Source organism: Phacochoerus africanus, chromosome 8 (assembly GCF_016906955.1).
Source record: "Phacochoerus africanus isolate WHEZ1 chromosome 8, ROS_Pafr_v1, whole genome shotgun sequence".
In the NCBI taxonomy this organism is placed as follows: Eukaryota; Metazoa; Chordata; class Mammalia; order Artiodactyla; family Suidae; genus Phacochoerus; species Phacochoerus africanus.
Window position 1 is genome coordinate 150,000,938 of NC_062551.1, and position 27,914 is coordinate 150,028,851.

Genomic DNA, 27,914 nt, shown 5'->3' on the forward strand with positions numbered 1-27,914 from the left:
GAGCCAAAGAGAGTACCATTTTGCAAAGATATGAAACTTGATTTATTTCATGCCTTATTCAATTGGAATCACTTTATGCTAAAAAAAAATAAACATAAAAAAGGAACAAGTCATGGACATTAAAATATCACTTGAACTCACTCCCTCGGCCAGAATCACAGAATGCACAGTTCATGCAAGTTCAATATTTGATGACCTAAATGCACAACGTGACAGTCTGTGATGCTGCCTAAGGGAAAGTGACTCGAGCATGTCATGATGCTGAAGACATTTTCTTCTTTTTGAACAGTTGAAAGAAACTATACTGTTTGTCATCCAAATGAAAATTTCCACGTCAGCTCACCAGCAAAGCTGGATTAAAAGCTTGGCTTTTTGGCTGACTTTATAACCTATTGAAATGCTTTGAATATTTTTCGGCAGGGCATTGGAAGGTAGCCACATAAATATATAACTTGACTGGCTCATTCTGGCTCAAAACTGTTTCCTTGGAAGTGTTATTTTGGCAGGAATAATCTGGCCAAATGTCCTACTGAATTCAATTTCCAGAAATAGAAAATGATGCCCTCAACCACTCTCTCAGTAAGAGTTGAAAGGTAGATTCCAATAAATCTAGAATTTCAAACTGCATAGAAATGTGAAGACTTCATTCAGTTTACCCCTCTCAGTTAGTCTTCATGGTGTAAACAGAGCACTGAGACTGGAAGGAACCTTGCTGCAGTCCAGGGCATCACAGCAGAGTTGCCCAAGTAGGGTGAGGCTGCAGCCCCCCCGCCCCGTGTGCAGGCAGGCTACAAGTCTGCTGAGAAAGCAGGTTGATGCCTCTGCCCTTGGGATAGCCAAAAATCTATTTACCCAGTTTGCCATACAAATGTTATTTTCCAAATGCCTTGACACAAAAAAAGTTAAAAACCACTGCATTCATGTATTGGAAAGCAAATTTTTAAAAAATAGGCAGAGTTTTTCTACTGTTCAGAAGTGTCCATGTTTTGAACAGCTATCTTCCATTACAAAATAAAGAAAAAATAAACATTGTTTCCAGTTACAAGCTTATTCATGACATTTTCTGCTGCATATTGCAATGTAAAATATACATCCTACCACTGACATCTGTGAATCTGAGTTCTAATTCCATATCAAAAGATTAATTTATTACAGAAAAAAAAATTTGATTAAATACTGCTCTTTGTGCACTCAGAATCTCCAACAGAACATATAACAATGCAACATGTTTGCATTTTTAGTCACCTGTAATAACCATACAGAACATTTGATATGCCTCTAGAAAGTTTTTATACTTGGCCCACCTTGTATTTCAAGTATTTAGGTAACTTGCCTCTAAATTAGCAAAACTGGTAAATAGAGAATTGAGGATGAGGAATTAAAAACAGGTCTTTTGGGAGTTCCTGTTGTGGCTCAGAGGAAACGAATCTGACTAGCATCCATGAGGACGCAGGTTCAATCCCTGGCCTCACTTAGCAGGTTAAGGATCAGGTGTTGCCGTGAGCTGTGGTGTAGGTCACAGGCGTGGCTCGGATCTGGTGTTGCTGTGGCTGTTGTGTAGGCCAGTAGCCGTGGCTCCCTCCAATTGGACCCCTAGCCTGAGAATCTCCAAATGCTGCAGGTGCGGCCCTAAAAAGACAAAAAAAAAAAAAAACAACAAACCCCAAAAAACAGGTCTTTTGGACTATATAGACTGTGACTTAAACCACCGTACATTGGAACAACTTGATCTTCATGACCAGGAGATCAAAATCAGAGGAAAAAAGGGGAAACAAGTTAATAACTAAATTTTTATGAAGCTACTACTCCATTTAACTAATAGTCGAGTAACAATAAAAATACGTTGAAAAATACTTGGAGGCAAAAGCTTGGTCCACAGATATACAGAGAATATTTTAAAACTTTTTGAAATTATAAACTAAAGCTTACTCTTGGAGTAGATGACAAGCTCTGAACAACGAACACCACAGGGTTTCCTGCATTCTTAATGGCCTCAACCGCTTCTTTGTGTGAGGCATTCTGCAAATCTATTCCAGACACCTAAAAATACAGAAGTAATTTATGTCCATTAGAAAGGCAGATCTTGTGCACAGGTTCAATTCAAAGTTCATGTGTATTATCTAGTTATGAGAGCAGCTAGAATCTAATGAATTAGACCAAAGCCAGAAAAAAATAAGATTAGCCCATAAAAAGCTTTGCTTTGTTCCTTTAACACCATGTTTAAGGAAAATAATGTTTCGCTTCCAAGAAAAGTAAATAAGATAAATATCATAGTAAGACCAGCCTTAGTTAAATATATTCATCCGAAATAGGTAGCTCAGTCAGTGACAAAATCTTGAGAAGCTTCTGAGCTTGTAATGTCACCTCTGTCATTATCACAGCACACAATTCTGAGTGGGGGCAGCAGGCTAGGCTCTCTTTGAACTCATCTTCTTTCGATTAAACTAAGAAGAATGATATTTTAAACAAACTGTCCATTATTATAATTGAGTAGTTGAACATTTCTCAGATTATGTTCAAAGAAAGAAGTATGAAAACTTCCATAGGTTCTTTTACTAAAAGTTAACCATTTGGTTAAGTGTAAATGTCCTGTTATTACATAAATCTGAGATCTAATTTGTGAATATGCCCCAAAACTCAAAGAGCCTTCTAGATTAATCCAACATATTTAACAGATCCGGTTTTTTCAAAGCAAGAATGTAAGGAAGCCTTGGTAACAGCTGAGGTGGTTTAGAGTCAGTGAGTGGATAGTGACATTTTGTGCACATTGTTTTGCCATCAAGGGACCAAAGAAATAGGAATGTAAGTAGAGAGGGCTGTGGATCAAGGTTTTGTTTTTAAGAAGGTGTGCATGACAGTAATAATGATGCGGTGGGAGAGGGAAAATGAAGGATAAAGAGAGAAGTGACGACAGCAAAAGCAAATCCCCTTGAAGAGGGAATAGTTAGAGAGACTGGCTTTAGACAGAAGCACAGAGAGTTCCTGTCTTGTGACAGCCAGTTAGAAAAAAGCGTTGGTATGCAGTGAAAACAAGGGGAACCACCCTTCCGCCCGCTTTGATTTTCTCAATGAACTAAGAAACAAGGACCCTAAACTGAGATTACGACAGAGGAAGGAGGTATAGAAGGTCTGAGGTATGAAAGCAGAAGACTGAAACAACTCCAGAAATATCACAGAACTGCAGGGCGGAATTAAAGGCCCACTTGAGGGGGTGGTCATGATTTTAAAATGAGACCAGACAGCATGGGTAGTTATTTTCTCCAGTCATGCTGGAGGCCTGAAATAAGCCAAGTGTTGCATTTAACTAGGATGTGGTTCTTGCAAACAAGTCCAATGAAAGGAAAGAGGATCCAAGGAGTTGCAAGTATAAGCAAGGGTGTGACAGGATGCTCAGTCACTGGACCTGAGCAGAGTGAGGAGAAAAGTGAGCACGCCAGAAGCTGAGGGACGGAGAACGGAGGGCCCTAAGGCAGGAGATGGGAGCCTGGTGTGCTAGAAGGGTTTCAGGCTAGGTGAGTATAAAGACAGTGAAAGAGGAGTGAGCAGAAAGAGGTACAGTCAGGGGGGCAACTGAAGCCACATCATGCAAAATCCAAAAGGCCATGGCAAGAACTTTGGCTTTTTATTCTCGCAGACATCCATAAAGATTTTATTGCTCTGTCAATGCTCTTTTCCCATCTGAGCTGAGGAAAAAGAACAGCAAATTTTTTAAAAATACAGAAAAAACAAAGTGAATGCTTAAAAGCTGTCACAACAGTTTGACGTTTAATGAAAGGAAAGAGGATCTTTCTTATCTCTTGAATAACTTAATCCCCAAAATATTCAACAGTAAGAGAAGTGGAGACTACATGGGAACTACTTCCTCTTTGAGTAATAATCAGGTTTTTTTTTTCCCTAACACATATTTCTACAGTGTTAAATGGGAATCACTGAAGTTAAGGGAAAAAATAGAATTGTCATGTTACAACAGAAAAATAATCTTACTTTTTCTTAACTTAAAATTATAACCTAAAGTATGTCCATTCACACAGATGAAGACCATTTCTAAAAACTAAGTTAAATTCTAATTTCCTAGTTAAAAAAAACTCTTCTTTATACAGACCTAAAACTTTCATGCAATTGTTTCAAGACAGAGAGAAATGATTATTAAACTTCACTAACAAAACAAACAAGCAATGCTTTTCATAGAAAAGAGTAAACAAATGACTCATTATGCTTCACAAAAAAAGAGAGTGAAACATTTCAAGGCTGTTGTGAATCTGAAGAAATATAAATTATTAAATCTAAGACAAAAGAGTAGATTCTTATTAGTAGGTGTAAAGTGATAATGGATTAAGTGAGAGAATACTTTGTAGTCAACCAAGAACAGAGAAAAGATAGGAGGAAAAAAACCTAAATTCAAAAAGATAAAACAATGAACAATCCAATTAAAAAACAGGCAAAAGACATGCACAGACTTCTCACCAAAGAGGGTATTAGGTCGCCATTAACCACATGAAAATTTCTTCATCATTCGCCATTAGCGAACCATAAATTAAAACAACAATATCAATATATACCCATCAGAATGGCTAAAATGAAAAACAGTGACAACACCAAATGTTGGTGAGGATGTGGAGAAACTGCATCACTTACACACTGCTGGTGGGAATACAGAATAGTACAGTTTGGCAGTTTCCTTCAAAACTAAAAATTGACTTACACAACCCAGCTGTTATACTCTCGGGCATTTAACCCAGAGAAATGAAGACTTATTTTCACTCAGGAACATGTGTACACATGTTTATAGGCGCTTTCTTCATAATTGCCAAGAACTGGAAACCACTCAAATGTCTTTCCATGAGTGAATGGTTAAACCGTAGTATCAGGGAATACTACTCATCCACAAAAAGGAATAAACTGTTGGTAGACACGACAAACTGAATGAACGTCAGTAAAATTACACAGGGTGAAGAAAACCAATCTCAAAAAGATACAAAGTACATAATTTCATTCAAATTTACATGGTAACTGTGAAATAACAATTATGTACATGGAGAAACAGAATCGTGAGAAACAGGCTAGAGGGTAGGGATGGGAGAGCAGTGGCTACAGAGGGGTCACATAAGGGAGTCTTGAGTTGACGACACAATTGAGTTCCTTGATTGCTGTGGTGGTTATGCAAGACTACACGTGATAAAACTGTGTAGAGCTATAAATACACACAAAGGGAGCATGGGTGAAATGTGACTAAGGTCTATAAATTGTGCCAATATCAGTATTTTGATTACACTGTGGTTGTGTAAGACATTAACACTGTGTGAGGCTGAGGGGAGGGTATGTGGGACTTCCTTGTACATTTCTTTGCAATTTCCCATGAGTCTATCGTAATTTCATAATAGAAAGGAAGAAAGATAATTTTAAAATATATATTTTGTATTTTGTTCTAAGTTCGAATGTATCAGTAATCAATATAAAAAATAAATGTTCCTTATTTATTAAAGTTTATCCATTTAGACTTAAAAAAAGCAAAACCAGTTATATGTTGCTTAGAAAAATACAACTAAAACAAAACCACAAATAAGGGTGAAAATGAAGAAATGAAAAAAATGTACCATGCAAACACTACCGAAAAGAAACTCTTGGGGTGCAGCAGGGAATATTCCCCATGCCAAGGGGGGCAGCCAAAAAAAAAAAAAGAAAAAGAAAAGAAAAGATATGAAATCACACACCACACTGCCCCAGAAGCCAGAATAATCCTTTTTAAAAATGTGTATGTGGTGTTCCCATTGTGGCTCAGCAGTAACAAACCCAACTAGTATCCATGAGGACGTGGGTTCAATCCCTGGCCTTGCTCAGTGGGTTAAGGATCTGGCATTGCTGTGAGCTGCAGTGTAGGTCACAGATGCAGCTTGAATCTGGCATTGCTATTGCTATGGTGTAGACCAGCAGCTACAGATCCAATTCAACTCCTAGCCTGGAAACTTCCATATGCCCTGGTGTGGCCCTAAAAAGACGAAAAAAAAAAAAAAGTGTATGTGGTCATAATTCTCTAATGGGTTCTCCACTATTCAGTGTAGACAACTTTCCAAGCACTACATGATCTGGCTTCCGAGTAGTTCTCAGACCTTTTTTCTTTCACCCTCTCTCTTGTTCACTCTACCTACCTTAGCAGCGCTGCAATTCCTCCGTTCCTTCAGCACATCCAGTCAAGCTCCCATTTCAGAGCTTTTGCATTTTAGTTCTCTCTGCCTGGAGCCTTCTTCCCCCACATATCTACATTGCTCACTCTCTCATTTCCTACATTTGTCCCAATACCATGTTGCATCACAAACCTATTCATTGCAACCATTGCCTACCCATCATTCCTTATCCTCGTCCTTGCTTTTTTTCTCCATAGACACTTATTACAATTTAACATTCTATACATTCCTTATTTTGCATATTGTCTATATCCCCCACTACCATGTAAATGCCCTAAGAGAAGGGATTTTGGGTCATTTTCTTCATTGTCATATACCCAAGGTGTCTAATTTTTATTTCACAAACATAAATTAAAACCTAAAATCTGTATACACAGAACAGTTTTAAGCAACTGTTCGACTTAATCCTCAGAATGATGCTATCAGTTTTGAAATCTTATTTCCATTTTATTTGGAAACTGAAAATAGGTACAATAATTTGTCCAAGAACAAACAGAAAACAAACAGGACAATCTAGACTTCAACCAATGACTCCCAGAGTTCCCCTCACTCTATCAGAGCTAAAACACCACAGCAGATGTTTAGCATCATAAAGCATGGATCAAGAAGAAGCGGATTCTGGGGATGGAACAAAGTGAAGTAAGTCAGAAAGAAAAAGACAAATACCATATGACATCACTTATACCTGGAATCTAATATATGGCACAAATGAATCTTTCCACAGAAAAGAAACTCATGGACTTGGAGAACAGACTTGTGGTTGCCAAGGGGGAGGGAGTGGGATGGATTGGGAATTTGGGGTTAATAGATACAAACTCTTCCCTTTAGAATGGATAAGCAATGAGGTCCTGCTGAATAGCACTGGGAACTATATCTGGTCACTTATAATGGAGCATGATAATGTGAGAAAAAAGAATGTATACATGTATGTGTGACTGGGTCACCTTGTTGTACAGTAGAAAATTGACAGAACATTGTAAACCAGCTATAATGGAAAAAATAAAAATCATTATTAAAAAAAAAAAAAAGCAGATTCTGGGTTTCGAGATATTCAATATGGTCTCACCCAATAAACCCACGCAAAGAAATGTATCAGATTCAGACCTCTTAGTGCCTTGATATGCCCGTGAAACTCACTCTGCAAAGCCTGCCACATGTAAACGGTAGACTCACCTCTCCTGCAATGGCCTTTGCCTTCCAGGGTCAAATTTGGGAGGACAGCGTGGCTACCCCACTACACGCACAATTCAGTATTTGTTGAAGACTGTGGGCGAAGCTTGGTGCGAACCATCTGCTTCATTTTGTTAAACTGCAAATTCATTTTTTCAGTCAGCTGAGGCTTTTCCTTTTATTGTTTTATATGCTGTCAGCCCAACTTCAGAAACTCACAGAGTTGTACAATCATACAAACTACGCTATCTGAACAAACAATACCAGTTGTACACACAGATACCACAACACATAAAGGAAGGACTTCTGGCTGTATGATTATTTTACTGCCTGACAGCATGTTTCAACCAAAAGCAGAACTTTAACACAATTTACCTCAAGTATTTTATCTCCAGTTTTAAGAGCATTTGTTTTTCCTGCTGGACTGTCTTCCAAAACTTGTTTGATAAATATACCTTTAAGCTCCTCTCCATTCTTTAGGCGTTTTATAACCGTTTGTCCACCAACAATACTAATACCAAGAGATACATCTGGTTCTCTAAAAATCTCAACACTGTAGAAACAAAAAACAAAATTCAGTCATGAACAAGGTAATGTAATTTGTTGTACTGTCACTGTGTTCAATGTGTACCACCTCCTTGTGACTCATATTTTATATAAATATATTTTAATTTTTTTTGTCTTTTGTCTTTTTAGGGCTGCACCTGTGACACATGGAGGTTCCCAGGCTAGGGGTCCAATGGGAGCTACAGCTGCCACCTACACCACAGCAACGAGGAATCCAAGCCACGTCTGCGACCTACACCACAGCTCACGGTGACACCAGAACCTTAACCCACTGAGTGAGGCCAGGGATCAAACCCGCAACCTCATGGATGCTAGTTAGATTCGTTTCTGCTGAGCCCTAACAGGAATTCCATATATAAATATATTTTATAAATATATTTTTATAACTGTCATAGAAATTATATTTAGCACCAACATTATAAGATACTGTCAATAATTCATAGCATATGTGAACGTTTAACTCCTGAAAAATACTTCCCAAACAATAAACACAATGTTTAATATTCAAAGGTTTAATCAAGCCTTAATGTTCTTATCTCCTACCACCACATATTTTCTGTGTTTAGTCCTTTTCATCTACATTGTAACAAGAGCAAAGAATGAACTAAGGAAATGACAAATGGGTGGGGAAAATAGAATCAAGAAAGTCACATATATCGTTTTGGCAAGTAAGACAGACTTGTGAAATAAGATAAACTTGCCACTGACAGGCTCACTGCCCATAACGTTTTTCTAAGTCAGCAGGTTTAACTTGTGGTTCTGTTACCAGAAGGCAGATTTTACTGACCTTACGGCCAGAGGTTTTCTTTCCTTCCTACTTCCATATCATTTTCATAAAGAAAGTATAGGATAAAACTTGCCCCTTAAAATATTAGGAATTTTGCTCAAACTGCATAGACATGGTCAATAATTAATTTTTAAAAAGTTGCTCAGAAAACAGCTCCTAAGAATTTATAAGACAAGACTCAAAGGTGCAAGAAAAAAAAAATTGGGGTGGCATGGTGGAATTAATAATGCATGAAGAATAGAGACAGCAAATAAAGGAAAAATTTTATAATCTTAATAAAGTGCAGCCCCGGTGACTACTTAAAACCATGAGAGGATCTGAGGGAACATGGACCCAACGCACTCTGTTAGTTCAAACAAGGCACACACTTGACCTAACACAAGGAGAGGAGGGTAGAGATACTGTTATATAAGAGCCTCAGCTACTACCATTGTTGTTTCATAAAAACAAAACAAAACAAAAAAAACACAAAAAACAAAAACAAAAACAAACAGCTTTCCTGCACTCAAGGCAGCCCTACCTGCCTTGCTTAGTGATGCAGTGAGAAAATATACTTAGTCCATCACAGAGGGACATTTATAAATTGCTTTCTCTGAAAGAGTATGACAAAGATTTTCCTAAATATTGGGTATGGTCATTTTGCCTGGCTAAAAATCTCTAAGTAAGGAGTTCCTGTTGTGGCTCAGTGGAAACGAATCTGAATAGCATCCATGAGGACGCAGGTCTGATCCCTGGTCTCACTCAGTGGGTTAAGGATACGGCGTTGTCGTGAGCTGTGGTATAGGCTGCAGGCGTGGCTTGGATCCCGCATTGCTGCGGCTGTGGTGTAGGTGAGCGGCTACAGCTCCAATTTGATCCCTGGCCTGGGAACCTCCATATGTCATGGGTGTGGCCCTAAAAAAAAACAAAAAAAAACACCTAAATAAAACTAAATGAAACTAAAATTTAGACCAGCGTAAATGGGAAGTAGGGCTATCATTAAAGATTAACTGAATGATACAGTTAAGGTAAAGAAAAGAGCAACTAATCGTGCTGTCCTATCGAGAAAGCCAATCATGTCATCAACATACATTCTTGGTGGTCCCCAGTGGCTGAAGTTTGGCGTTTCTTCTCCTTCACCTTCTTCCCTCTCAGGTAATTCACTGAGGAGAAAGAAAAGAAAACACACACGTAACAACACACTCATCTTAAAGTTTCTTGAAAAGTTTTGACCTTGCACCATCTGTACTTAAATAGCTACTAATTTCTAAGCTTTAAAAGGATTTAAATCAATAGTTAACTATTCATACAAAGCAAAAATATATTGCTTTAATGTTCAACTTAATATCCACCAGAAAATCACTGATTATACTTTTACTGGTGACACTCTAGATGCCATTTTCTAAAAAACAAACAAACAAAAAAAAACAACTGTATTTGAACTTGCATAATTTCACACGTTTCTCTATCATCATATAAATGTTATAAAATATATTCCTTAAAACTTGGTATGATTAACCAACTAATAGAACAGTTTAGGATAAACTGAGAAACAGCTGAAATAATTAAACAGTCAGTAAACATGACTGTTCTTTCTAGATTTCTTTGTCGCTCTAACCCTAAATAATTTCCCCTGTCATTTGTAAACTATAAGCATTTGGTGTAGTTCCCCTGCACTTCTCAGTTTTAGGGCATTTTACTTATATAATGTGACCATCCCATCTACCACCACCGTATTTCACCCATCAAGTCACATTAATATGGAAATGCCTAACTGGTTAACAGAAAATTTTGGATTACAGGACAGTTATAAAAGGAATGCTTTTATACCTATTATCTGGGAGAGGAGTCTGGATTTCTAAGCTCCAGGCTAACCTGTACCACAAAACGGGTGTGTGACTTTGGACCACCAAATGAAACAATACATGGGATACTTTCACTTGTATTGCTCTATTCAAAAATGTAGGTACTATCTCTTCCATTTCATTTTCAGGATAACCCTGTGACATAAGTACAGCAAGTCATACTACTATATTTTCCACATGAATAAGTCAGGCGCAGAGAAGACTCAGACAACACAACCTCTCCACAGTATCCACATCTTTCAGCATGAAGTTTCCATGCTCCGCTTTCCTCTGGACTCTCAAATAAGTCCTATAAAAAGTACACAACTCAACCTACCTGCCACTCTAAAACCTTCTGGGATATAATGGTTTAAGGCTGTGTGAAAACGAGAAAGTGAAAGATCTAGACAATCTAAAAATCAGTTAAGGAACTGGGATCCTTAGGGATCACTGACAGCTCACCCACTGCCAGATGGCCTTCTTGTCTTGGTATACTTCTTATAATTAAAAGTATCAAAGAATTCAAGGACAAACAAGTTGGCAGATACTTGCCGGGAATTTATCTAAAGTTCTATGTCCCCTTCTTCCTTACCAACATAACCTCCCTTTATTCCAGGTGGCTCTATGCCCAGCTTTAAAAAAATAAATTTTCTGGATTTCCTTTCAACTAAGGGTAACTGTGTGCATTGGCTCTGATCAGCAACAAGGAAACAAAAGTCCTTGGATAAGATTTCCAGAAAAACAGTAGGGGAGAGAGAATAAGTTGACAGGAGACTTTTGCTCTATGTTTTCTCTCTTCTTCTTCCCTCTTTCCCTAGAAGGCAGAGGTGATTATTGGTGATGAAGAATCCATCTTAGAATCAGAAAGAAACAAGGAGAACTTGTCAGTACATTAAGGACAGCTGAGCAGAAAGGAAGATGGTGTTTAAGACCCTGACATACAACCTTCTCCAGGATTTTTTTACATGAAAAAAAAAAAAAAAACTCCCCAGTTGGGTTAAGCCACACTAAAAAGAAGATGTGGTATATATGTACACAGTGGAATATTATTCAGCCATTAAAAAAGAATGAAATAATACCTTTTACAGAAACATGGATGGACCTAGATATTATCATGCTAAGGTGAAGTAACCAAAGACAAATATATGATTCGCTTATATATGGAATCTAAAAAAAGACACAAATGAACTTACATACAAAATAGAAACAGTTCCATAGACACAGAAAACATACCTATGGTTATCAAAGGGGGAAGGTAAGGATACATTAGGAGTTTGGGATTAACATACATATACAACTATATATAAAATGGATAACCAACAAGGACCTACTGTATAGCACAAGGAACTATACTCAATACCTTGTAATAACCCATTAGGGAAAATAAATCTGAAAAAAGAATATATATATATAATTGAATCACTTTGTGGTACACCTCAAATTAACACAACACTGTAAATCAACTATACTTCAACTTATAAAACAAAAAAAAATCATGAGGATGGGGGGGAGGGTTTAGTTTATAAGAAGCTAAATGCAATTGCTAAATGATATACCCAGGAGTCTGCCAATTTAAGTGAAGTATTCCTTTATCATATCACATTATTTTTGTACATTTGCATATATGTTCATTGGGTAGTTATAATCATGGTGTAAAGTTTCATATTTTGAGTACATAGTACAAGGATTAAATGAGATATGACTGGCATTTATCTGAGACTCAACCAATATTCATTTCCTTTACACTTTTTTCATTTGAATTTACATCATCATTTCCCCAAGATTATTATAATCTTGACCATTTTTTATTTAATAGCATCCTAAAAGTCCATGGTATTGCTGTAATTTAATTTGTCTGCTATCCCAGTATATGATGCGATTAGATTATACCCTGTTTTTTGGAACATAAACATTATTGCAAAGAATATTTTCATGCTCTGCTATATTTAGTATTCTCCTTTAACAGATATTAATTGAAGTAAGATTGAGAACTAAAAACCAAACCAACACTGAAAACTTCTCTCCATTTTCCACTTTCCAGTTGCGACAGGTGTGATAAATATTTGGTCTTTGTCCCTGGTTTCTGACACAGAGCTTCTAAAACATTTGGAATTTTCTGAAGGATGGGGTGACAGAAGCATTTTTTTGTTACTCATAACAAGCCTCACTAACCATACCTGAGTTTATACTAATAAGGGAACACTAGGTAGGACCATGGACAGGTTAAGGATGGGGGCTGGATGCCAGAGAAACAACCATGTGATCAGAGTTAGAACTTTCAGCTCCACCCCCACCTCTGGGGTTCAATCACCAATGGCCAATGGTATAATCAATCATACCTGCATAAGAGAGTCTCCATAAAGCCCCCTGAAGGACAGGGTGCAGAGAGCCTGCATCCTGGAGAACACATCAAGGTGGGAAGAGTTAGGTAATGCGCCCTGAGAGAGCATGGAAGCTGTTGCATCCTCCACACACCCTTCCTTGCATTATACATCTCTTCCATTATTTCAGAATTGTATTTTTTATAATAAACCAGTAAGAGTGAAGCACTTTCCTGAGTTCTATGAGCCATCCTAGAAAAGTTTCAAACCTAAGGAAGGGGCAATGGGAACCCCTAGTTTAGAGCCACTTAGTCAGAAATAGGGTTGGCAGCCAGGGACTTGTAACTTACATCTGAAGTTGGGGCAGTCTTGTGGGGCTGAGCCTTTATCTTATGGGGTCTGCACAAACTCCAGGTAGTTAATGTCAGAACTGAAATGAATTGCAGGACACACAGTGCGAAGAAAATCAAAGAATTAGTGGTTGGGTGGAAGAAAAAACTCAAGACATTTGGTGTCAGAAGTGTTGTGGACAAAAACAGTTCATGATAAATGTAAAGAAAAAAACATAAATACACATTTTTTTTTCCTTTTTTGGCCACGCCCACAGTGTATGGAAGTTCCCAGGCTAGGGACTGAACCCTCGCCACAACAGTGACCTGTGTCACAGCAGTGACAATGCCAGATCCTTAACCTGCTAAGCCAGAAGGGAACTCCTGTACATATTTTTTATTATGGCATGTGTATAATATAAGAATTAAATTCTTAAATTTAAAATAACTTAAAGAATGGAAACTAAGCTTTAACATTAATATGGGATATATTATTTTCTGTTTCAAAAAGTTAAAACCAAAAATTTCCTAAACTGCTGGCTTTCACATACGATATTAAGAGAAAGGGGGGAAATCTGTCTAAAATATGGAAAATTTTACTTTTCTTTAAGAAAATGTGTAACAAAAGGATTATTGTTAGAAGAGACTCAATGACATTTTTGAAGCATATAATCTTTCTTCCAGAAGGTGATAAACACATATTTTGTTTACATTATTTCATACCTAAAGAGAGAGAAAACTTCCAAAAACTAGATAGTGTGATTAGTTTTGGAAATACAGTTACAGGAGATGAGAAACTATACGAAGCAATGTAGTCTCTTTACACTGATGAATGCAAATACCTTTTAACCCAAATTAAAACTTAACTGAGAAAGTAAAATAATTTTAGGGGAGTTACCATCATGGCTCAGCAGTTAACAAACCCGACTAGTATCCATGAGGATGCAGGTTTGATCCCTGGCCTCGCTCAGTGGGTTAAGGATCCGGCCTTGCCATGAGCTGTGGTGTAAGTCATAGAGGCAGCTCAGATCTAGCATTGCTATGGCTGTGGCATAGGCTGGCAGCTGTAGCTCCAATTAGACCCCTGGCCTGGGAACTCCCACGTGCCGCTAGTGAAGCCAAAAAAAAGAAAGTAAAATAATTTTATTGTACTTATTAAGATGTAAATTTGCACAAATGTATCTGAAACTTTCACAAGGGATTTCTAACATCAAATTTTACAATTCACACTTTGATTTTAACATGGTCAACAGCTCATTCAGTTAGAATCTCAAGTCTTAAAATAACTCACTTTTGCCTTTTACAATTTTTTTCTTTTTTTTTTTTGCCTTGTAGGGCCACACCTGCGGCATATGGAGGTTCCCAGGCTAGGGGTCAAATCGGGGCGGCAGCTGCCAGCCTATGCCACAGCCACAGCAACATCAGATCCGAGCTGCATCTGCAACCTACACCACAGCACCTAGCAACGCCAGATCCTTAGCCCACTGAGCGAAGCCAGGGATCGAACCTGCAACCTCATGGTTCCTAGTCGGATTCGTTAACCACTGCGCCATGACAGGAATTCCTGCCTTTTACAATTAATCAGAGTTTTACCACCATTTTTTCTCTAAAATTAACCATGTAATAGAAACAACATTTTTTTATTCCAGTCCTTTATAACAAGTGCCCAAAGTTATCATCCTTTACATATTTGGAAGGAAAGATGGAATGCCCTGTTAGTGAATAAGTGGACATTAATCGTACGATTTGATCATGATATACAATGTCTTTGAGAATAAAATTTTCAATGTCATACAAAATCAGATGAATCCAGATAAGCCAAGGTGACCTTTCCTTTTCAATATACCTTTTTTCATATAAAATTTATATGTGCTAAGCCATAGGAGGGTCAAGCAAATTCAGCACTCCAAAATGTAAGCAGGAAGAGTTATGGTTGTGGCTAAGTTTTCTCAAGATTTCTTTTTCCTCTTAAAATATAGATTCTATATGGCAATTTTCTGTGACACACCAAGGGAATATGAGCCTTTGGAAGCAGGAAGAAAGGGCACTAGCATTTTCCAAACTAGTGGGGTTAGTTACACAAATGTTACACTATGACTCTGAAGTTACAAAGCAAATTATTAACTGACACCAGAATACTTAAAGAATTAGGCATTCCTGTATAAGAAAGTTTAGAATGACACAGACATGGTGCTGTGTAAAAGAAGCCAGACACGCACCTACTGCATAATTGTACATTTACATGAGTTCCTGAACAGAAAAGGTAATTTACAGTATTAGAAGTCAAGAGGTGGGGGTCGGGGAGGGAAATAGTCAATATTTTGATTGGGGTACTGATAACATGAATGCACACATTTACCAAAATTAAGAAAACTGTCTCATAAAACTGCATTTAAGACACTTGTGAAGAAAGAAAAGTTCAAGGCATGAAGGGTAAGTCGCTTCCTTAGGCCATTCTCTTTTTACCTTTTGTAAAGCCTGGATTAGCAATCAAATGTCTCATTATGTTTATAAAAGCAATATTTCTATGTACCACTTGGCCTCATTTCTCACATTTGTCTCCACCTACAGTGTGGGCCACAGCCGCAACAGCAGAGTAAAAACGGGAAAGTGTCACATATGGAGAGGCCATAAAGTCCCTGGAAACTCCCCCTTTTCCCCCCAATTCAAACATTCCAGAGTAGTCCTCTCTCAAATAAACATATATATTTTCCCCTCACCCTCAGTCTTCTACCAGTATTCTGAATTTACACATAGTTTTTGGCATTTGAACTCAAAGGTAAACCTACTTGATATTCATCATTTACTTAGAAAGTACTAACTTCCAGGCACTGCGTCGGGAGCTTAAAACATAACATTAACTCATTTAATCCTTTCCCCAATGACTATACTCTGCCTCCTATTTCACCTCCCACTATTCACAACAAAGTATTCAAAACCTGAAAGCACTTCTTTTCATTTGCACCCTATTATACCTTCAACATGAATTTTTTTTTTTTTCCAATTTGAAATAAATATGTCTTTCAACCTCAGGTTCATCACCTTCCCAAGGCTTTAGTCTCTTCCTTGTTTTATTTACTGTGAGTTGATTCTTTTTCTTTTTCTTTTTTCTTTTTTGTCTTTTTGCCTTTTCTAGGGCCACTGCCGCAGCATATGGAGATTCCCAGGCTAGAAGTCTAATTGGAGCTATAGCCTTCGGCCTATGCCACAGCCATAGCAATGCAGGAGCCAAGCCACTCTGCAACCTACACCACAGCTCACAGCAACAATGGATCCTTAACCCACTGGGAAAGGCCCAGGGATCGAACCCGTAACCTCATGGTTCCTAGTCGGATTCGTTAACCACTGCACCATGATGGGAATTCCCGTAAGTTGATTCTATTTTAGTTCTTCATAAAAAAAAAATCTGTAAGTTTCCAATCTGACTGCAGCAGTTTGGGTCACTGCAGAGGTGCAGGTTTGATCCCCAACAGTGGGGATAAAGTTCTGGCGTTGCTGCAGCTGTGGCTCAGGTCCCAGCTACAGCGTGGATTTGATCTCTGGCCTGGGAACTTACATATGCTGTGGATGTGGCAAAAAATTAAAAAATAAATAAATAAAATAAAATAATCTACAATCTCCTTAAGTGTTTCAAAAACCTCAGCAATGATGACTACCAGATACACCCTGGGGTCCGTGAGCCCATCACTGTCCTCCAGAATCACTGCTAACCTTTCATTAAACATTTACTATGTTCAAAGCATCACATGAAGGCCTTCATATTCACTCTTAATTGAACCATAGAGCAAGCTACTTTACAAGTGAGGAAATAAAGGCACGAGGGAAACCCTCTCAGGGTCACATGGCCATAAATAATAGAGAACATTTGTGAATAGCACCACCATACATTTATACTGTAGATCTCATTAGTCTAAGAAATACCACGTCCCCCACTAATGGGCACATCCATGGCTTCCAGCAGCAGGTGACAACAGAGGTGAGTTAGAAAAAAAAAAAAAACTGAAGGCAGGTGAATTCTGAAAACACAATCTCAAGTGATTTCCTGAGAAAGAAGGATACTCAGAATCTAAGATCACTTAGATTCCTTTCAGAGTTCTAATGCTCTGCCTGGCCACAATCCTCCCTTCCTGGAGATCTTCACATTCGGGGTGTATCTGACCTCTCAGCATCAATCCTGCCTCCAAAGGAAAGGGGCACAGTGCACAATGAGCAGCTCTGCTGGGCCCTGTGCAAAAATTAATGCAAAGAAGAAAGTGTAAAAGGGCATTTAGCACTAGATGGCACCCTGATGAGCTGAGAGACTATGTTCTGAAAGAATCTCTGCATTACTCAAGAAGTCTCTGAGTGGCAGTAAATATTCACCTATGAACCTGAGTCTATGGGGCATACTCTGAAAGATTAAAAGGGTGAGTATGATTTACCGGAATGCTTCTGGAGTCTGCTAAGATTTAAATACATCCTGAACCTATGACAGCAAGCCAAAATAGCAACATTCAAATGCAAGACCGATCTCCCCTGACAAAAGTTAGGCTGGAGCGCTTAAATGCCTATGCTGGCACAAGAAAGCAGCTGGTCAAAGTACTCACTTTAGGAGTAAAGCAAATCCTCTCTCTCTGAAGCTGAGCGAATTGAGTAAGACACAACTGACGGGACGTTTCATCTTTTGCACAATGGAGGAGGGGTGGGTTTGGAAATTCATTTAAATCTTTTCCAACTTATAGTTACAATTCTACATCTTTTTTTTTTCTTTATTATTATTATTATTATTATTATTATTATTATTATTATTATTATTATTTTGTCTTTTGTCTTTTTAGGGCCATATCCAAGGCATATGGAGGGTCCCAGGTCAGGGGTCGAATCAGAGTTACAGCTGCCGGCCTACCCCACAACCACAGCAACATGGGATCCGAGCTGCGTCTGCGATCTACACCACAGCTCACGGAAACACAGGATCCTTAACCCACTGAGCGAGGCCAGGGATCGAACCCGCAACCTCATGGTTCCTAGTTGGATTCGTTTCTGCTGCACCATGATGGGAACTCCACAATCCTACATCTTAAAAAGTAGCCTCATTTCTGAATTCTTCAGCCAGATTCAATTATTAACACTCAGCACAAGAGAAATTTTTTTTAAAAAAAGTATCTTACTTGACAAGTAATTTGATCATATAAAAAGTCAAAACATACTCCTAACTCTTCCACTGCCAGGCATCTCTCCGAACGAAACAAATCCACGGCTGTTTGACACCATATTCCTCTGGGAGCTGGGGAGATCCCTCCCACTAGGACCCTGAGGTGTCAGCTTCTCCCCACTGTACCCTGGTCCAGGTCTGTGGAAGAAAAGCCACCAGTGGATTCCTCCGACTAGTTGGGCCTTTCATTCTTTTCTTTCCATTCAGAGATGAACTTTGCAGAAACAGACAAGAACATTTCATGAAGCTTCTACCTAAAACACTAAGCAAAGGTCATAAGTCACTGCACAGAGAAGTGATATCATGAAAGTCCTGAGATACTTCACATAGCAACACAAAGTCTTTCTTGGACTAAGGTTTTAATAAAAGCATTAAGGCCAGTTAACCGCATCCTATCCATCCCTACCAGGTTTTGCCGACATCTCTAACTCTTGTTCGCTTCTCCTGCACACACAGTGCTACACACCTCTGGTTTTTCTTTCAGATGTACTTCTGTTCCTATATCCCACCCCAAGGCTCACCCAGACAAACTACCCGTTACATTCCAGGAAATCCCTGTGAATAGTAAAGAAACCTTTGCACACACTAACTTCTTTCCTCAACCCGCTCTGTCCTCCCAATAGCTTCTGCTTCCCCTCCATGGATGCCGCACTTCAGTGGGTGATGACGCTCCTTCTCTTACTCCCTGGGAAGCTGGGAGAAGACAGTCGGTATTTTTCTGAATTCCTTCCTATTACTAGGCCATACCCCTCTATCCTTGCTTAAAAAGCTAATCCCTACTCTGATACCTCTCCTTTTATGGCCCTCTTTATTAGCACCCCTGCGTAAATAACCTTTCTCTTTTTAAATGACAGGAAAAAAAAATCAAGGTCATTGGGCAAGAAACTCCTTGGGTTCTGTCCTCAAGGTACCAACGGTACCTGCATTCGTGCTTTCCTTTCATTCCTGGCACCTGTTTCCATGGAGGAGATGAAGTTCCTCCTATCAAATTACTGTTTTTCCTTTTTCTTTTTATTGCCACACCTGCAGCATATGGAAGTTCTGGGTTTAGGGGTTGAATCGGAGTTGCAGCTGCAGGCCTATGCCACAGCAATACCAGATCTGAGCCACGTCTGCGACCCATACTGCAGCCTGCAGCAAAGCCGGACCCTTAACCCACTGAAAGAGGCCAGGGATGGAAGCTGCATCCCCATGGACACAATGTTGGGTTCTTAACCCGCTGAGCCACAATGGGAACTCCCTATCAAACTACTAAAGGTAAATCTCTAGGTGTGCACTGTCCTCATGTCCTTCCATCCTCTCCGGGGATTACCTTTAATCACCCATTATCTAGCATCTACACATTCTTTTCCTGGTCTTTCACACCCATAATCTGTGTAGTCATATGTGTATATCCCCCCTTGCCTCAGACCCCAATACTCACTCTCCAGTTGTCTAGGTAACATGCATTCTTTCTGCCTCTTTTCATGATCAGTTTTCTCAAAACACCAGTCTGCTCTTACGTTGTTCAATTTCTGACCTTCTGTTCAATTCTCAAGCCATTAGTCTCTGATTTCCACTTTAATGAAACTGTTCTTTGCTTACCAAGGTCATTCAGGTGATCAAGCCCCATGAAACTTTTCCATTTTATCTACCTTCACCTCTCTGCAGCACGTAACTGTCTTTAATGATCCTTTTGTTAAAATGCTCTCTTCCCTGGGTTTCCACATCAACTTCTAGTTCCACAATTTTCTTCTACCTTTTGTTCATGCCACTTCGCTATTTTCTTCCCCCATTTATGCCCTTAGTATTGCTGCTTTGCAGAACTCCAATATTCATCCCAGATGCTTATCACCTAACCCTCCCCTGGATGATTATTCACATCCAAAAATTTCACCTACACTTGATTTTGCTCCCAATTATCCACATCAGGATAGACCTCAATATTAATTCCCAGAATCATGTATTTAACTCCTTTTCACTTTGTTGTCCTATGGATACATGACCTTACAACATGTCCCAAACTGACTCATTATTTTCTCTTTCAACCTGCACATGCTCCTATAATCATACGTCAAAGAATAAATGGTCCTGCTATCCACTTGCTATCCATCCGGCTTCCCAGTTCAGAACCACAGGTCATCCTCCTACTCCTTCTTACTCCCAACATGTTACCAGTCACCAACTCCTATAGATTCTCTAACCCCATAGTCCATTCCTTCCTTAATGTCAAGTACTTCTTGCTTGAGTTGTTAAATTTTTAATTAACCTCCCATTCTCTAAGTAAGTACTCTACATAATTCATTTTGCACACAACTGCAAGAATACAAAATTGTATATATGGTCACCTTGCTGTACAGTAGAAAACTGACAGAACACTGTAAACCAGCTATAATGGAAAAAGTAAAATTAATTATTAAAAAAATTGTATATATGGTACAATTTTAAGTATGTGAAATTCTCATAGTCATTGTCTGATGTAGCAGATTCTATTCATAGTGTTTTTCTGTATTTTCCAAAAATTCTCCCATGATCATGCCTGTTGTTGTTTTTAATAGAAGCAAAAAGAAAACAATTTTACAATTAGAAAACAAAGAGAAGTAAAACCATACCATGGATCAGTGGCATATCTAGAAGACAATATTCCTGTATATGCTGAGGCTTTGGAAACAGCTTGAGTCCTGGGGAGTTGGTACAGAGGCAAATCTTCTTGCTCCCTTCTTTGAGCTACAGCAGGAAGTTCAACAAGCAAGCCAGGACCCTGGACATCGGTGGGAATCATCATGCCTAAAGGGCAAACCCAGATGATAGTGAGCACATGATACACTCACTCACTTCATTCATTCAACAAATAGTTATGGATACCTACTACAGGGGGGCCCCTTCGACATAGATTATTTTAAACTAAACAAGTAAAATATTTAAATGTCAGATGGCGACAAGTACCATGGTTAAAAAAAAAGTGCAGAGTTCCTACTGTGGATTAGTGGGTAAAGAACCTGACACAGTGTCCCCAAGGATACAAGCTCAATCTCTAGACTTGCTCAGTGGGTTAAGGATCTGACATTGCTGCAAGCTGCAGCACAGGTTGCAGATTCAGCTCAGATCTGGTGTTGACATGGCTGTGGTACAGGTCTGCAGCTTCAGCTCTGATTCAATCCATAGCCCTGGAACTTCCAAATGCCGCAGGTACGGCTGTAAAAGAAGAAAAAAAAAAAATTCAAGAAAGGGGGCTAAGGTATTGCTCAGTGGAAGAGCGTTATAGTTTTTAAGTGTGGGCTCATTGGAAGGTGATATTTTAGCAATATGAATCATTTGTCAAAAGAATCCCCTCTGTAAGTCAGACGGAGAAAGACAAATACTGTATGATATCATGTGTATGTGGAACCTAAAAAAAAAAAAAAACCAACAAATGAGTAAATAAAACCAGAAAGGAGCAGACTTTCAGATACAGAGAACAAACTGGTGGCTATCAGTGGGGAGAAGAAAAGAGAGAGAGACAATATAGGGGTAGGGAGAAAAAAAGGGCATTATTATAGGATTATGTGAACTCGTGTGTGAAACTTCTGAAAAGTCTAAGCACTGTAGAAATTAAAGAATCTTTCATTCAATTTACAAAAGAAGAATCCCCTTTCCTTTGGTATTCATATCTTACCACACAATTTCCTTTTCTCAACCTAGGCTGCCTCAATGACAGGTGCACGGACATTTCACTGATTTAAAAAAAATAATGCCAGAGTAACAATCAAATAAAACACATTTTTAAAGGGGCTTTGTTTATAAATTCTAGAATTCTTTTACACTTGTTACTTTCTCACATTAAACTATGAGTTAGAAGAGATACTAGCAACCATATTTTACAGATGTGGAATTCTAGGCTAAGCAATTTTGCCAATTAGAATGTGCAAATTTACCTGGTATGTCATCTGTATCATTTTCCCACTTATTGAAAAAAGGAGTAACTAGGGCAGAGCTGTGCATGCAGTCCTATGGCACATGTTTTAGAGACCTGCACCCAAGCTGCCATAAACCCATTAATCACTCTTAAGATACACCCCAGTAACCACTATATCGAATCCATTATAAATTCCCAGCCAATCTTTCTTCATCATGGAATACAGACAGGATGACTAGTGCATCAAATGCTTCCCTTAAATCCATACACTTAGAGGAATTCCCTGGTAGTTTAGCAGGTTAAGGATCCAGCATTGTCACTGCTGTGGCCAGGAACAGGTTTGATCCCTGGGCTGGAAACTTCCACATGCTATGAGGATGGTAAAAAAAAAAAAAAAATCCACATATTTGTAGTATATCTTGGAGACCTGGTTTATCAGAAAATTAGAAATGATCACTAAGAGAGAAAGATACTCTTCCACGACTTTTCCTATAAGCATCACCTAAACGTTCCATTTCTTCAAACTGAACAAATTTTCTAGCACACTTCTGCTTTTTATCTTGTCTAGACACTTTGGAATCAGGATCCAATCAGTGGTAATGCAGAGGGGGTGAAAGCAACTATAACGCTCAGGTGGTGTTAGCATCAGTTTCAGGTGCCTATCCCCCAGCCCCAGGCACACTCCACCCCCATCTGCTGGGCCTACATCCCTGCCTGCAGTCAAATCTACATGAGTGCTCCACCACTCTAGCGTCACCTATGCCCCCCTGAGAAGGGACCAGGGGAGGGATGGAGATCCTGGCAGGAATGGCCGAAAACCAGAGTTTAAAGAACAGAGGACTGGCTCTGTTTGTAGAACTAGTTCCCATCCAGCTATGCTGGTAAACAGCAGCCCACTGAACTAGAGCACTGGGTTTCACAGGTTGAAGCAGAGGGCTTAAAACTTATATATAGTAGCGTGCATATGTCAATCCCAACACCCTAATTTATCCCTCCCCTGCCCCACGTTTCCCCTTTGGTAACCATAAATTTGGTTTCAAACTCTTTTGAGTCTGTTTCTGCTTCATGTTTCTTTGTATCATTTTTTATTAGATTCCACATATGAGTGAGCTCATACGATATTCGTCCTTCACTGTCTGACTCACTTCAATTAGTATGGTAATTTCTAGGTCCAACAAGAAATATTTTTTGAGCACCCACTCTGGCAACATAATCAGATATAAGCCTTGACCACCAGAGGCTTATGGTAAGAGCCGGGCATGCAAATGTGTGAGTGTGCCTGCTGCTCAGGTGCAAGGACAGAAATTCATCCAGGTTCATTGGAGGCCCCATTCCAGGCAGCGGCAGCCAAAGACAGAACTACTTTCTGTCTGAAATCTCTTCACACTGAATGTCTTAGCTACTTGGAATTTATCTTACATGCTTTACATGTGTTAGTTTCACAGCCCATGAAGAGCACAGGCTCTTTGAGGAGACCTCATTTTAGATTAGGTACAGGTGATATCAGGCACATTCAGGGTGGTCCACAAACGCTGGAGAGGGTGTGGAGAAAAGGGAACCTTCCTACACTGTTGGTGGGAATGTAAATTGATACAACTACTATGGAAAACAGTATGGAGGGACCTCAGAAAACTAAATATAGAACTACCATACGACCCAACAATCCCACTCTTGGGCATATATCTGGACAAAGTTTCCATAAAAAGACACATGCACCCAAATGTTCAGTGCAGTTCTATTCACAATAGCCAAGACATGGAAACAACTCAAGTGTCCATCGACAGATGATTGGATTGGGAAGATGTACTATATATACACAATGGAATACTACTCAGCCATAAAAAAGAACGACATAATGCCATTTGCAGCAACATGGATGGAGCTGGAGACTCTTATGCTGAGTGAAGTCAGTCCAAAAGAGAAAGACAAATACCATATGATATCACTTATATATAGTATCTAATATACAGCACAAATGAACCTTTCCACAGAAAAGAAACTCATGGACTTGGAGAACAGACTTGTGGTTGCCACGGGGGAGGGGAAGGGAGTGGGATGGATTGGAAATTTGGGGTTAATAGATGCAAACTATTGCCTTTGGAATGGATAAGCAATGAGGTCCTGCTGTGTAACACTGGGAACTATATCTAGTCACTTGTGATGGAGCATGACAATGTGAGAAAAAAAATGTATATATTATGTGTGATTGCGTCACTTTGCTATATAGTAAAAAATTGTTACAGAACACTGTAAACCAGCTATAGTGGAAAATTTTTAAATCATTAAAAAAATAGATTAGGTATAGGGTCAAGAATAGCCTTTTACGCATAGCGGCTCAAAAATAATCATTAATCTAGTTGCTCAAAAATAATCGTTAATCTAGTTGCTCAAAGATAAATCTAAAATTGTCTGTTACTAATAGAGTGGTCAAAGGGCTACAGATCTGAAAGAGGCTTTACAGAATACTTAGCCCAAGTCCTTCATTTTACAGCTGAGAAAGAGGAGTGGCTTGGAGAAGGAGGCAGCTTGCTAGATAACACAGCAGGCTAACAGCTCAGTACAGAAGGACCTGGGACTGAAGCTACAGTGACTCTGTATCAACAATTTCTCAGTCCACCCACAGTTAGCTCTAATCCAAGTACTTACACCTGCCACATAGCATTCTGGTGGCTCCCGATTTTTCTGAAAAGCATGTGGTTATGAACACTTTTCTAATGAGGACGGGCCTAAAGTATACAAGTACAGCTTAATTACTAAAACTATAATCTCCAAAAATAATTACCCTGGGCCTTGCCAAATATAATATTAATTCAGTACAGTAGATTGAATGATGGAACACCTAAAATATGTATCCTGCCACAGCACCTATAAATGAGACCTTAGATGGAAATAAAAGGTCTTCAGAGGTGTAATTAAATTAAGTATCTTGAGATGAGACCATCCGGGATTACTGAAGGGGGCCCTAATCCAACAATAGGGCCTGTAAGAGAAAGAAGAAAAGCTGTGGATAGGAAGAGGAGGAGAGGGCCTTGTGACCATCCTCTATCTCTGTTCCCAACTCTGCTGCCCTTCCTTAAAAGTACCCACCCCATATTTCTGGTGTGTTCCTTTTAATCATTACAGTATAAAGCAGTGAAGAGTCCTCAACCAGGAGCAATTTTGTCTCCCAAGGGACATGTGGCAATGTCTGAAGACACGTTTTTATTTCCGCAATACATTATATTGTTTTCTACTGTACAGCATGGTGACCCAGTTACACATACATGTACACATTCTTTTTTCTCATATTATCATGCTCCATCATAAGTGACCAGACATAGTTCCCAGTGTTACACAGCAGGATCTCATTGCTTATCCATTCCAAAGGCAATAGTCTGCATCTGTTAACCCCAAGCTCCCAATCTGTTCCACTCCCTCCCCCTTCCTCTTGGCAACCACAAGTCTATTCTCCATGTCCATGAGTTTCTTTTCTGTGGAAAGGTTCATTTGTGCTGTATATTAGATTCCAGATATAAGTGATATCATCTGGTATTTGTCTTTCTCTCTCTGACTTACTTCACTCAGCATAAGAGTCTCCAGCTCCATCCATGTTGCTGCAAATGGCATTATTTCGTTCTTTTTTATGGCTGAGTAGTATTTCATTGCGTATATATATCACATCTTCCTTTGACTTTGATCATAACTGTCACGACTGAGAGCAGGAATACCACTGAATCTAGGGTTAGGAGGCAGGGAGCCTGTTAAGCATCTTACAAAGCACAGGTAAGCCCTCCAGAGTAGAATTCTCTGTTCTGAAACGGTGGTGACACTGCTATGAAGTACCAGTGGTAATCAAACAGATATGGACCATTAATTCATTTATTCATTCATTTTTGCCAAAAATTTTCTCCCAGTATCTAACAGGCAGAGGACTACAGAAATGCGGTGAATAGTAATAATTTTTAAAAAGCAGTATACCATGAGAATTCTGGTGAAAAAAAGTCCCATTTTTCTCCTAGTCACAATCAGTTTTATACATTATGAAAAACTGACTCATTTACTCTTATATATTCAAAATTAAGTATCCTAGTTTACTTAATTTTTACTTTATCTTGGAGTATAGTTGATTTACAATGTTTTATTAGTTTCATGTATATGGCAAAGTGATCCAGTTTATATGTATATAAATTATATATTAATATACACATTTTTTCAAATCCTTTTCTGTTATCGATTATTACTAGATATTGAATATAGTTCCTTGTGCTATGCAGTAGGTCCTCCTTGGTTATCTATTTTATATATAGTAGTGTATACATGCTAGTTCCAAACTCCTAATTTATCCCTCCCCACTCATTTTCTTTTTTAATTAATGATGTATTTTGACCCGCAGGAAACTGGCAATTATTATCATCTTACAGATGCCTTCCATCTTCAACCACATTAAGAATACTATTCGCTAGATTTCACTTGACAGAATGTTGAATTCACATGAAACTGCTACATAACTTTCTATAGCTATCTCTCTCTCTCCTAACAGAGTGAGACTTTTCTTATACAAGGGGTGAAAACAGGTGAAGGACAGCATAAATCCTGAACAATAGCTCTATAAATCCCAATGCTATGAAAGAACTTACCAGTCTCACTAGGGATCTTAAAATTCAATGACATTCAATATTGCAGTGTCGGATAAGGAAAGATTATTTTTTAAAATCAAGTTTTCAAAAATATATAAGAATCAATATGGGACAAGGCAAGGAGAAGCACTATACTTTTAGGATTCTTTAATGGAAATAAGTTATTAATGTACCAAAATTGACTGTAATATATGGCTATAAAAATGTTTCATAAATGTTTAAAATATGTCTCTCTTTATTAATATTTAACAACCCCATTCAATGAGCTAACAGTATCACTTAATAGCATCAGAGATTTTAATATATATTAGCAGAGACTTATTTCAGATTCAGCATAAGGCACTAGTTTTCGTTTTAATACATACAGCTAATAAAAAGCAAAATGAGACGGGGAAAATGCAGCCTTTTCAGAAAACAGAATCTGAAAGTTCTAAGTTGTTGAACTATGAGTCACATTATTTTTCCAGATATTCTGAAGCAGATTAATTAACCAGCATATTTCAATTCAAAACATTATAATGAACGAAGATGTGACAGTAAAATTTATCATTTAAACAAATAAAACTTAAAAGATTGCAAGATAATGTCATTTGTGCTTATGAAAAATGAAAATCACAAACCTAAATCCAGACTGCTTTTTGTTAATGAATTAAGATTTTCCAGATCATCAAATCTGCCTCGTGGACTGTTTCCTTCCGTTGACGACATGGAGGGTAGGGAATCAATGCCAACATTTTCTTTCATCTTGAGAGGAAGAAGAACAGAAACGCATTAGCAGCACTTTTATGACAGAGTGTGGAACACCATATATTGTTCAGCCCAGATCCTAATGCTGGTGGAAAACTGGCCTGGCGAACAGGCCTTCTCTAGTAACGGTTTATGCTGTGCTAAGCAGTAACGAGTGCCAGTAACTTAAAACCTGAAAGGGTTCAGGCTAGTAAAACCTGTCTTTTCTAAGCACTGGATTTTTTTAACAAAAAAAAAATTTTGTTTTAGAAACATTAATAAGTGGATTTAAATAAACATTCCACCAAGGTGGAGGAGAAAAAGA

General features: G+C 38.6%; 1 protein-coding gene across 3 annotated transcripts in view; it reads right to left on the reverse strand.

The window, feature by feature from the left end:
• Positions 1-27,914, reverse strand: part of PATJ (PATJ crumbs cell polarity complex component) — a 353,453-nt gene that overhangs the window by 205,321 nt on the left and 120,218 nt on the right. For all 3 annotated transcript variants that reach the window (XM_047788846.1, XM_047788847.1, XM_047788845.1), the window contains exons 21-25: positions 27,484-27,607; positions 20,965-21,139; positions 9,777-9,848; positions 7,728-7,905; positions 1,930-2,040 (exon numbers count right to left, since the gene is read on the reverse strand). In XM_047788846.1, coding sequence (XP_047644802.1) covers positions 1,930-2,040; positions 7,728-7,905; positions 9,777-9,848; positions 20,965-21,139; positions 27,484-27,607 — 660 coding nt within the window. The remainder of the gene's footprint in view (positions 1-1,929; positions 2,041-7,727; positions 7,906-9,776; positions 9,849-20,964; positions 21,140-27,483; positions 27,608-27,914) is intronic.